This window comes from Palaemon carinicauda, chromosome 23 (assembly GCF_036898095.1).
Source record: "Palaemon carinicauda isolate YSFRI2023 chromosome 23, ASM3689809v2, whole genome shotgun sequence".
NCBI lineage: Eukaryota > Metazoa > Arthropoda > Malacostraca > Decapoda > Palaemonidae > Palaemon > Palaemon carinicauda.
In genome coordinates, this window is record NC_090747.1 from 62,285,928 (window position 1) to 62,299,420 (window position 13,493).

Consider the following 13,493-nt stretch of genomic DNA (forward strand, 5'->3'; position numbering starts at 1 on the left):
AGCTTGGGGCTTGTCTGGCTGCACGGAGTAAATCTTCATACAACTTGACGTAGGCGCTGGAAATTGTAAGGAAGGTTGCAGATGGAAACAAATTCGACAGGGACCACCAACGGGTCACCATACACTATTTGAGAAGCAGTCCTTAGGCCCAGGAGAAACCATGAAAGCTGGGTAAACCAGTTGGAGTCCTTGCAGTGGGACATCAAAGTTGCTTTATGGGTATGCTGAAAACGTTCAACCATTCCGTTGGCAGCAGGAATGTTGGAAGTTGTCTGTTGGAAGTTGTCTGATGTAGGGTGATGCCCAGGAGATTCGCTAATGATGTCCACAATTGACAGGTGAAAGTGGTACTGCTATCAGAAGCAATATGCTTAGGGATACCAAATCTCGCTATCAGTTCTGAGAGTAAGGCACATGTACATGAGGCAGACGTTGCAGTTTCCAAGGGAATGTCTCAAGGCCAACAAGTGAAGTGGTCGAGGATGGTAAACAGATAACGATGACCTTGTAATGTGAGTAGGGGAACTACTACATCGACGTAAATGTGGGCAAAACGACTATGAGGTTACGGAAAGGTGCCCACTCCTGAATATATGTATCGATGTACATTTGAAGTTTGGCATATAGTACAGGCGCAGATCCAATCCCTAGCATCCTTTGTAATGCCGTTCAAAATGAACTTCGTCTTCAGTAGCTGTGCAGTGCATCGGTGAGTGATGTGAAAAGCCACAAATGAAATCAAACGCGAAGGGCACAAAGAAGATTCACTTCAAGACATAGCCGTCTGCATCCGTTTGTAGGGGAGTGATACTGGTCATTTCCCTGAGGGGGAGAGAAGTCTTTTAGTCCCCCAACGGTTGTTGAGAGAGCTGAAAAAGCTTTGATATACGGACAGCTGGCAATGGTCAGTACTGCTCCAGGAGGTATGTTTAGAGGGCGTCGTATGCTATTGGGGTATCCCTTTGTTCCCAAATCTCCAATTTCTAATTGGAGATTTCTAGAAACATGTCCTCAGGGATCGCTGCGAGGTCATGGCCTACTTAACTACTTCAGCTAGTCACACCCTTAAAGCGAAACTGGACTTTTGTCACCTTTTGTCACGTGGAGCTAGGCGAATGCTTTTGAGCAGGAAAAGAGCAGCAGTTTCATTGAGGTGGTGTGTGTGTGGAAGAGTTAGGTGCGATTGGTGGCATTATCAAACAATAGGTCACAACAATGAGGGGGTTGGCAGAAGGAAGCAAGTCCCCTGGTGGTCACCAGTTGTGCGAGAGAGAGAGAGAGAGAGAGAGAGAGAGAGAGCCGTTAGGTTGTAACTGAGAAACGAGGTGAATGCAACTTAATTTGATTAAACAAACATCAAGCTTAAATACCAGGACTTGCAAGCAAGAACGTCACAAAACTTCAAACAAAATTGAACATGACATGAGGTATCAGGTTTATACAGGTTCGGTTATTAACAGTGCAGGAAAGAGCGAGTGATAAGATAAAAACAAAATCGTGTACGACCATGTATGAATCACGTGCGGTACAATGGAATTGAGATGGGAGAACAACAGTCCAGCTGAGGGACTGGAAAAGGGTAGATTTGAATCAAATAGAGGAGCAGAGAACGGGGCAGCCTCATTTGCTGTCTTTGGAAAACTGCACTTGAAATTTCAAGGTTTTCAACCCATTCAGTGCATTACTTCTGCAATTGCAAAAACATTTTCATAAATGATTTCAACAATTGTAAAAATACTACATAATAATTATTATCAGGCACGATGACTACAACCTCTCTCTCTCTCTCTCTCTCTCTCTCTCTCTCTCTCTCTCTCTCTCTCTCTCTCTCTCCACTCCAATTTTGAGGATTAATTTGCCGTGTGGAGCAGGAGAGGCAGTCATATTTTCATACATTTCCAATACAAATTCTTATGCGTAAAAATAACACCATTAAATATTTCCTAAACTTACAACATATCTCTGGTGTCGGGTGCAAGTGTCAGTGACAAAAAAACGGTGCAAAAACCCAAAATATAACTAAGAAAAAAAGAACAATGTGAAGTTAGAACAATACCACCGAGAGAGTAATTAATGTTCGACGTCAATGTCATGTAAGCGATACCTGGGTTTGAAAACTCATTAATTTCTCAGGTATTATCTTGGTACGTGTGTCATAATTATGACACTTTGAATTTTTAAGTGTCATAATTATGAAGCTGTAAATTTGGAAGTGTCATAATTATGACACTGAATTTTTAAGTGTGATAATTATGAAGCTGTAAATTTGGAAGTGTCATAATTATGACACTTTGAATTTTTAAGTGTCATAATTATGAAGCTGTAAATTTGGAAGTGTCATAATTATGACACTTTAAATTTTTAAGTGTCATAATTTTGAAACTAAATTTGGAGGGGAGAGAGAAGGGGTGAGGAGGAATGTGAGAGGGATGGAGGGAGAAAGGGAGAGTTATTGGACTGGGAGGTGGGGGGGGGATGGAGGGGTTGAGACATGAGAAGGGAATATGAGGGGGAAACGGGGCGAACATTTCACCAATGTTTGAGGTAAAGGGGAAAGATGTAGAGGGTAGGAGAAGAGTAATAGATGGAGGAGAGAGAGGGAGGGTGAGGAGGAATGTGAGGGGGAAGGAGGGAGAAAGGGAGAGGGGTTGTAGGAGTCTTGCCATTTCTCATCCTTCATCATGATATAGCAACCACTTTTTCTCTCTCCGGAAGTCCGCCATTATCTGACCAAGATCCTTCGCCAAACCTTCTCGGGTCTTCACACATTTTTGCCATCTCAGAGATTCAGTTCTCTCGATTTTTAGATGTTTTCTTTAAATAAATTTCCTATACATTCTATGGTTTTAAGTCTTCCTAAGGGCTTTATAACTGTTTGTGAATTAGTAATAAATGCATTGTTCTGTGGCTCCTTTCCTCTTGGTAAGGGTAGAAGAGACTCTTTAGCTATAGTAAGCAGCTCTTCTAGAAGGACACTCAAAACTCAAACCACTGTTCTCTAGTCTTGGGTAGTGCCATAGCCTCTGTACCATGACCTTCCACTGTCTTGGATTAAAGTTCTCTTGCTTGAGGGTACACTCGGGCACACTATTCTATCTTGTTTCTCTTCCTCTTGTTATTTTCAAGTTTTTAGTTTATAAATGAAAGATTTATTTTAATGTTATTATTGTTCTTAAACTCCTTTTCTAGTTTTTCCTTATTTACTTTCCTCGTTGTAGCTATTTTCCATGTTAAAGCCCTTTTGGGCTTATAGCATCCTGCTTTTCCAACTAGGGTTGTAGCTTAGCCATTAATAATAATAATAATAATAATAATAATAATAATAATAATAATATAAAATTTACAATTTTTAATAAGGAGGATTCATTACTTTGACTTGTTAGCATTTACACGAAAATGCATTATATGTATATGTACAGTATATGTATATAATTACATATCATATATGATGTGCATATGTATAGTTATATGTGGGCATGTATTATAGTCAATATATATATTTATATATACATATATATGCGTATATATATGTGTATATATATATATATATATATATATATATATATATATATATATATATATGTATATATATATATATATATATGTATATATATACATATATATATATATATATATATATATATATATTCATATATATATATATATATATATATATATATTTATATATATATATTTATATATATGTATGTATATACCTGTATATATATATATATATATATATATATATATCATCGGCGCCCACTCGTGTCCGAGTATTGGGTTCTGTCGTTAGCCATCAGCCTCCTATCTATGGGGTGGGTGCTGATGATGATGATGATGGTGAGAAAGAGATGCAGAAGGGTGGAGGAAACGACAGAATGCCAGTAGCTGGGTATATTGTTTTGGGTAGTCGTGGCTTTGCAACGGCCACGCACACACACTTGGCCCACATCGTTTTCACTGCGGCTCAAGACATATGAGACAGGAGGCTTCTCCGATGTTGGTTGCATCGGGCTGCCGGGTTCTTGTTATGTCAAGGCCCGCCTTGTTGCCTGCCCGATAGGCATTGCCCTCTTCCGCCGGCGCTGGGAAGCTCCGCCGTTAGGGTCTTGTTTGGTTTGATTTTGGAGTTTTCCTTCTCCTAGCCTTTGCCCATCTGAAATAAAGGAGAAGGCCTATAGGGGGATCCAGTCTTGGTCTGGTCTCTCAGAACTGGCCTTAGCGAGCGGTATGGTTGAGCCTGCCAGGGTGGATAAACTACCCCACCGCCATTGCCCAGCCCATCATTGAGACACTCAAGCCCCTCTACTGCAGCAAAGTGCTGGACCATCAGAGGGGTTCATATATATATATATATATATATATATATATATATATATACATATATATATACATATATATATATATACATATAAATATACATATATATATATATATATATATATATATATATATATATACACATATATATATACAAACACAAACACAAACACACACATATACAGTATATATATATATATATATATATATATATATATATATATATATATATATGTGTGTGTGTGTGTACTGTATATATATATATATATATATATATATATATATATATATATATATATATATATATATATATGAATTTATATATAACAGTTTTAGAATTTAATATTTTAGGGTTGCAGTCGTTCCTAAAACTCTCAGAGTCATTCTCAAAATTAATGAGAATATAAAAATTGTTCAGATCATTTCTGAATTTATATAAAACTCAAAAAAGAAATGTCAAGATTTTTACTATTACGGTTAATTTCCATCTAAAAATGGATGAATTATTCAACAATTCTCTTTTACAGATATGACACCTATCTTGAGTGACACGGGTGTCTTTTCTCTTTGGAAACGACCCAGGGTTATGACATTCAAAGAAACTATGAATTTCAGGGTTACGACACATCTAGGTCCTTAGAAAGAATAATGGAGAACTCTTAATTCAATTTGATGATTAGTATTTATGGGAATCTTGTCTGAGACAGATTTTAAATCAGAATTTCAAGGTTATATCAATAAAATAATATTGCATAATTATGACACTTCCAAAATAAAAGTTCCAAAAACACTAGCTCTTCCAAACTGAAAGTTTCAAAATTATGAACCTATCAAATTTAAAACTTCATAATTATGGCACTTCAGAATTCTAAGTTTCATAATTATGACACTTCCAAATTTACAATTTCATTATTATGACACTTCCAAATTTACAACTTCATAATTATGACACTTCCATATTTAAAATTCCATAATTATGATACTTCCAAATTTAAAGTTCCATTATTATGACACTTCCAAATTTAAAGTTTCCTTATTAAGACACTTCCAAATTCAAAATGTCATTATTATGACACTTCCAAATTTAAAGTTTCATTATTATGACACTTTCAAATTTAAAGTTTCATTATTATGACACTTTCAAATTTAAAGTTTCATTATTATGACACTTCCAAATTTAAAGTTTCATTATTATGACACTTCCAAATTTAAAGTTTAATTATTATGACACTTCCAAATTTAAAGTTTCATTATTATGACACTTTCAAATTTAAAGTTTCATTATTATGACACTTCCAAATTTAAAGTGTCATAAGTATGACATCAAGATTTCCATGGATATGACACTTCGTGATTTACAGATCCTCCTCAGTGATGACAGTTCTCCATTTCATCAAGAAAATGGGCATATGATTAGGCAGAGAAATATGAGAGAATGAAAGATACGAGAGAGACCATTACCGAAGATGAAATTCAGCAGTTAAAGGAAATTTATGACCAAGGTCTCCTATTGGGAGGAATATAAAAAAAAAGAATGAAAAAGAAAATGATGTCGGAAATCAAAATTAAAAATGGTGTTATAAATGTTGAACGGATTTCATAAAATTACCGTCCAATAAGTTTACTTTTCGTTATATATAAGATATTTACAAAGATGATATTAGCTCGAATAGAAAGACAGGTAGACTTTAATCAACCAAGAGGGCAGGCAGGCTTTCGAAGTGGGCATTCAACAACTGACCATATCCATATAATTAACCAGCTAATGAAAAAAATTAACAGAATATGACAAACCACTATGTATGGCATTTATAGACCATGAGAAAGCATTTGATTCCGTCATAACCTCAGCAGTAAGGAAAGCCCTTCAAAAACAAGGAATAGAAGACTCCTATCTAAGAACAATTGAAGATATCTATACAGGAAGTAGAGCAATCCGAAAAAACTACATAAAAATCGAAGAAGTTTATAGAAAATGGGAAAAAGGAATTAGACAAGCAGACTCCATCTCTCATAGTTTTTAAAATTTTAGATTGGGATAATGTAAGGATTACAATTACGGGGAAATACCTCAACAACTTTAGAATTGTATATGACGGAGGTATGTTTAAGTGCAAAAGATAATATAATATTCGAATAGCTAACGCAGAAATGTAGGACTGAGAATGAATATGAGTAAAACTCAAGATAATATTCAATGAAAATACGGAGAGAGAGAGAGAGAGAGAGAGAGAGAGAGAGAGAGAGAGAGAGAGAGAGAGAGAACCTATTAGAGTTATGGACAAACCTCTATAGTCCTCATGTGTTGCATCCATAGATTTTATACCAGATATAATCTTAAGGAAATAAAATGAAAATTGTTAAATTTCATATTCGTGTGTGTGCATGTATGTATATGTATATATATATATATATATATATATATATATATATGTGTGTGTGTGTGTGTATACAAGTATATATATATATATATATATATATATATATATATATATATATATATATATATATATATATATATATATATATATATTTATATATATATATATATATATATATATATATATATATATATATATATATATCGACTATAATACATGCCCACATATAACTATACATATGCACATCATATATAATATGTAATTATATACATATACTGTACATATACATATAATGCATTTTCGTGTAAATGCTAACAAGTCAAAGTAATCAATCTTCCTTAACAAAATTTGTAAATTTTATATTATTATTATTATTATTATTATTATTATTAATAATAATATTAATGGCTAAGCTACAACCCTAGTTGGAAAAGCAGGATGCTATAAGCCCAAAAGGGCTTCAACATGGAAAATAGCTACAGCGAGGAAAGTAAGTAAGGAAAAACTAGAAAAGGAGTTTAAGAACAATAATAACATTGAAATAAATCTTTCATTTATAAACTAAAAACCTGAAAATAACAAGAGGAAGAGAAACAAGATAGAATAGTGTGCCCGAGTGTACCCTCAAGCAAGAGAACTTTTAATTCAAGACAGTGGAAGGTCATGGTACAGTTGCTATGGCACTACCCAAGACTAGAGAACAGTGGTTTGATTTTGGAGTGTCCATCTCCTAGAAGAGCTGCTTACCATAGCTAAAGAGTCTCTTCTACCCCTACCAAGAGGAAAGTGGCCATTGAACAATGCATTTATTACTAATTCACAAACAATTATAAAGCTCTTAAGAAGACTTAAAACCATAGAATGTATAGGAATTTTATTTAAAGAAAACATAAAAAAATTGAGAGAACTGAATCTCTGAGATGACAAAAATGTGTGAAGACCCGAGAAGGTTTGGCAAAGGATCTTGGTCAGATAATGGCGGACTTCTGGAGAGAGAGAAAAAGTGGTTACTATATCATGATGGAGGATGAGAAATGGCAAGACTCCTACAATCCCTCTCCCTTTCTCCCTCCCTCCCTCTCACATTCCTCCTCACCCTCCCTCTCTCTCCTCCATCTATTACTCTTCTCCTACCCTCTACATCTTTCCCCTTTACCTCAAACATTGGTTAAATCTTCTCCCCCTTTTTCCCCTCATATTTCCCTCTCATGTCTCAACCCCTCCATTTCCCCCTCCCCCACCTCCCAGTCCAATACCTCTCCCTTTCTCCCTCCCTCTCACATTCCTCCTCACCCCTTCTCTCTCCCCTCCAAATTTAGTTTCAAAATTATGACACTTAAGAATTCAAAGTGTCATAATTATGACACTTAGAAATTCAGTGTCATAATTATGACACTTAATAATTCAAAGTGTCATAATTATGACACTTAATAATTCAAAGTGTCATAATTATGACACTTAAAAATTCAAAGTGTCATAATTATGACACACGTACCAAGATAATAACCTGAGAAATTAATGAGTTTTCAAACCCAGTTATCGCTTACATGAAATTGACGTCGAAGACTAATTGCTCTCTCGGTAGTATTGTTCTAACTTCATATTCTTCTTTTTTTCTTAGTTATATTTTGGGGTTTTGCACCGTTTTTTTTTTTGGGGGGGGGGGGGGGGCACTGACACTCGCACCCGACACCAGAGATGTGTTGTAAGTTAAGGAGATATTTAATGGTGTTATTTTTACGCATAAGAATTTGTATTGGAAATGTATGAAAATATGACTTCCTCTTCTGCTCCACACGGCAAATTAATCCTCAAAATTAGAATGAGAGAGAGAGAGAGAGAGAGAGAGAGAGAGAGAGAGAGAGAGAGAGAGAGATTGTAATCATCTTGCCTGATAATAATTATGTAGTATTTTTACAATTGTTGAAATCATTTATGAAAATGTTTTTGCAATTGCAGAAGTAATGCACTGAATGGTTTGAAAGCATTGAAATTTCAAGTGTAGTTTTCCAAAGACAGCAAATGAGGCTGCCCCGTTCTCTGCTCCTCTATTTGATTCAAATCTACCCTTTTCCAGTCCCTCAGTTGGAGGACAGTTGTTCTCCCATCTCAATTCCATTGTACCGCACGTGTTTCATACATGGTCGTACACGATTTTGTTTTTATTTTATCACTCGCTCTTTCCTGCACTCTTAATAACCCAACCTGTATAAACCTGATACCTCATGTCATGTTCAATTTTGTTTGAAGTTTTGTGACGTTCTTGCTTGCAAGTCCTGGTATTTAAGCTTGATGTATGTTTAATCAAATTAAGTTGCATTCACCTCGTTTCTCAGTTACAACCTAACGGCTCTCTCTCTCTCTCTCGCACAACTGGTGACCACCAGGGGACTCGCTTCCTTCTGCCAACTCCCTCATTGTTGTGACCTATTGTTTGATAATGCCACCAATCGCACCTAACTCTTCCACACACACCACCTCAATGAAACAGCCGCTCTTTTCCTGCTCAAAAGCATTCGCCTAGCTCCACGTGACAAAGTCCAGGGTGTGACTAGCTGAAGTAGTAAAGTAGACCATGACCTCGCAGCGATCCCTGAGGACATGTTCCTAGAAATCTCCAATTAGAAATTGGAGATTTACGAACAAGGGGATACCCCCAATAGCATACGACGCCCTGTAAATATACCTCCTGGAGCAGTGCTGACCATTGCCAGCTGTCCGTATATCCAAGCTTTTTCAGCTCTCTCAACAACCGTTGGGGGACTAAAAGACTTCTCTCCCCCTCAGGGAAATGACCAGTATCACTCCCTTACAAACGGATGCAGACGGCTATGTCTTGAAGTGAATCTACTTCGTGCCCTTCGCGTTTGATTTCATTTGTGGCTTTTCACATCACTCACCGATGCACTGCACAGCTACTGAAGACAAAGTTCATTTTGAACGGCATTACAAAGGATGCTAGGGATTGGATCTGTGCCTGTACTATATGCTAAACTTCAAATGTACATCGATACATATATTCAGGAGTGGGCACCTTTCCGTAACCTCATAGTCGTTTTGCCCACATTTATGTCGATGTAGTAGTTCCCCTACTCACATCACAAGGTCATAGTTATCTGTTTACCATCATCGACCGCTTCACTTGTTGTCCTTGAGACATTCCCTTGGAAACTGCAACGTCTGCCTCATGTACATGTGCCTTACTCTCAGGACTGATAGCGAGATTTGGTATCCCTAAGCATATTACTTCTGATGGCAGTACCACTTTCACCTGTCAATTGTGGACATCAATAGCGAATCTCCTGGGCATCACCCTACATCAGACAACTTCCAACATTCCTGCTGCCAACGGAATGGTTGAACGTTTTCAGCATACCCCTAAAGCAACTTTGATGTCCCACTGCAAGGACTCCAACTGGTTTACCCAGCTTCCATGGTTCCTCCTGGGCCTAAAGACTGCTTCTCAAATAGTGTATGGTGACCCATTGGTGGTCCCTGTCGAGTTTGTTTCCATCTGCAACCTTCCCTTACAATCTCCAGTGCTTACGTCAAGTTGTATGAAAGTTTACTCCATGCAGCCAGACAAGCCCCAAGCTAAGCAGCACATGCCGACAGATCTGCACTTGGCAACGCCTACTAACCTGCAGAACGACACTAGCAAGCAACGGCTAATGCCCCCTTACAGTGGTTCTTTCTTTGTGACCCATCGTACGCTGGAGGCTTTCTTCATCAACAACCGTGGCAAAGAACACTGGATCACCATTGATTGCCTAAAACCTGCATATGTCCTGCCTCTGCACTGTAACAGTTTTCCTTCCCTGCACTGTTATTAAACCGACCTGCATAAGCCTGACAAATCATGTTTAATTTAGCTTGAATTTTTGTAAGGTTCTTGCTCGCAGGTCCTGGTATTTATGCTCATTGTCAGTTTCATAAAGTTCAGTTACATTCACCTCGCTTCTCAGTGACAACCTAATGGCTCTCTCGCACACCATTCTATTATTATTTACGTGGTCAAAGGAGACACACTACACGTATTTGGATAGGTAGGGCATACATAAAAACACACTCATGTATGAACATACACACTTCCTTCGAACCAGAAATAAAAAAAAAATTGTGATTGGTTGGTGATTCATTGCCAAAATGGAAAATAAAGAGATATCTTTATTATATATTTTCCTTAATTGTTTGCTTTCTGCGAGACACACACACTCTCTCCCTCTCTCTCTCTCTCTCTCTCTCTCTCTCTCTCTCTCTCTCTCTCTCTCTCTCTCTCTCCTGTAATTGTTCTTGTTTATTCAACCGCCCCTTTTTGTTCCTCTTACTTTCTTTATCAGTTCCCTTCTTATCTTATAATGAACTTATCCAATGCAAATACAGAACCAGTATTTTCTTATTATTATTACTATTAGACAGTTACATTTTTAGCATATTAGGGTTTTCTCCTCTCTCTCTCTCTCTCTCTCTCTCTCTCTCTCTCTCTCTCTCTCTCTCTCTCTCTCTCTCTCTCCATTGTTACCTTGGCACCTCTAAAGCACACCGTGATGAACTGAACTCAAAAACTGCATTCATCTTCGACAAGTTTCACCATCATTTATCATAACTCAGGGCTTCATCGGATACAAAGGGGCATTAGCTCTCTCTCTCTCTCTCTCTCTCTCTCTCTCTCTCTCTCTCTCTCTCTCTCTCTCTCTCTCTCTCTCTCTCTCTCTCTACTGAAATGTTATCTGAACTTTGACTTTTCATGAACCAGTGTGCTGAATATGAAATATTTTTCTCTTCGTATTTTATCTTTATTTCCATAAGGGAAATTCCATTATTTTTTTTTTCTCTTTATCTTTCAGATTATCATAGAAAGGTTTTTATGTTTTTGCTTTGGGCGATATGAATTACTAGACCAAAATACATCTTTGTTTTTCCACTATAAATAATGAACATCTTTTCTTTTTTCACTAATGCAATTTTTTTTTACTTATATAAAAAAACGTAAGATTTTCATCAAAACGATTTTTCCATTATCAAATAGTGTAAGATTTTCATCAAAACCACATTTTCTTTTATCAAATATAAATTCTTAATGAAAATACAAATTTTTTGAAATCCCAATGTAAAGTCAAAACTTTAATAAATAATTTCCTTCTTTTCTTTCATTAAAGAGTATGAAATCTTCATCAAAATATCAATTTTATTCATCAAAGTAATTTTTTCCTATGCTCAATGACTATAAAATCTCCATCAATATACCATATTTTCTCTTATCAAAGATTGTAAGATTTTTATCAAAATACCACCTACCTTTAAAACCCCTTTCTCTTATCAAAGAGTTTACAAGTTTCCTCAAAACTTCTTTTTTCTTATTAAAGAGCGTAAGGTTTTCATCAAACCCACATTTTCTTTTATGAAGGAGAATAAAATCTTCATGAGAACACCATCTTTATTCCACCATCACCCATAAAAAGGTAGTTTTCCCCTTCGTTTGGAATCCCCATAAAAAGACAAAACTATTTGCTTTCCTTCTGCATGAAGTTTAAAATCAACTCGACCATCTATCGCTTTTTTCTTTTATCTATCCCAGCCACTCAGAAGGATAGGTTTGGGGGAGGCAGGCGCTCGTGGGGATAGGGAATGGGATAGGAAAGGATTGTGGATGTACTATGATGGAAGTGTCAAATGTTAATGACTCATTTATAATTATTCTAGGAAGAGGAAGTCAAGGTTTAATCATTAATGGAGTAGGAGCGAGTGGGTGGGAGGAGTTGATTAGGAGCGAGTCAATTGAGTTGGTGTAGGAGCGAGTGAGAGGAGTTGGTGTAGGAGTGAAAGGAGTTTTTGTAGAAGTGGGTGAGAGGAGTTGATGCAGGAGCGAGAGGGAGGAGTTGATCTAGGAACGAGTCAATTGAGTTGGTGTAGGAGCGAGAGGAAGGAGTTTTTGTAGAAGTGGGTGAGAGTAGTTGATGTAGGAGCGAGTGGGAGGAGTTGATGTAGGAGCGAGGGGGAAGAGTTGATGTAGGAGAGAGAGGAAGGAGTTGTTGCAGGAGCGAGAGGGAGGAGTTGATGTAGGAACGAGTGGGAGGAGTTGGTGTAGGAGCGAGAGGAAGGAGTTTTTGTAGAAGTGGGCGAGAGGAGTTGGTGTAGGAGCGAGTGGTAGGAGTTGGCGTAGGAGCGAGAGGAAGGAGTTTTTGTAGAAGTGGGTGAGCTGTGTTGATGTAGGAGCGAGTGGGAGGAGTTGGTATAGGAGAAGAGGAAGGAGTTTTTGTAGAAGTGGGCTAGGGAGTTGGTGTAGAAGTGGGAGGGAGTAGGAGGAGGAGCAGTTGATGGAGGAAGGCCAAAAATAGTTGGAATAAGATAGGAGTGAAAAGCTAGGATTAATGAACACTTTGAAGGAAATGAAGAGATGATGTTTCATTGTTAAAGGGACAGGAGTAATAGGTGGAGTTTATCTCTCTCTCTCTCTCTCTCTCTCTCTCTCCTCTCTCTCTCTCTCTCTCTCTCTCTCTCTCTCAGCAAAAAAAAAGGTTTGAGGGACAGGAAGGTGAAAAGGCTGAAGGAAGAAAGAAACTACGAAATGAAGAAAGAGAAAAATCAAATGCTAAAACACACGACAAGAAATCCCCAGGCACTGTTGCAAAGTCTATGCTTGAACTTGAACTTGAACCATGAACTTAACCATGAGCGGGACCTGTACCTTAAACTTGAACTTAACCTGAACCTGAACACAATCCGCTAGCGAAACTATAACCTGGACCCAAACAGTGACCTGAACCTGATCCTGAGCCTGAACCCCATGAA

The 13,493-nt window shown here is 37.3% G+C and overlaps 1 protein-coding gene across 1 annotated transcript; it reads left to right on the forward strand.

The window, feature by feature from the left end:
• The first annotated feature begins 674 nt into the window (after positions 1 to 674).
• Positions 675 to 10,534, forward strand: LOC137617617 (uncharacterized). Its single transcript, XM_068347623.1, has 2 exons — positions 675 to 709; positions 9,961 to 10,534. The coding sequence occupies exons 1-2, from the start codon at positions 675 to 677 to the stop codon at positions 10,532 to 10,534; spliced, it is 609 nt and encodes a 202-aa protein (XP_068203724.1).
• Positions 10,535 to 13,493: the final 2,959 nt, after the last annotated feature.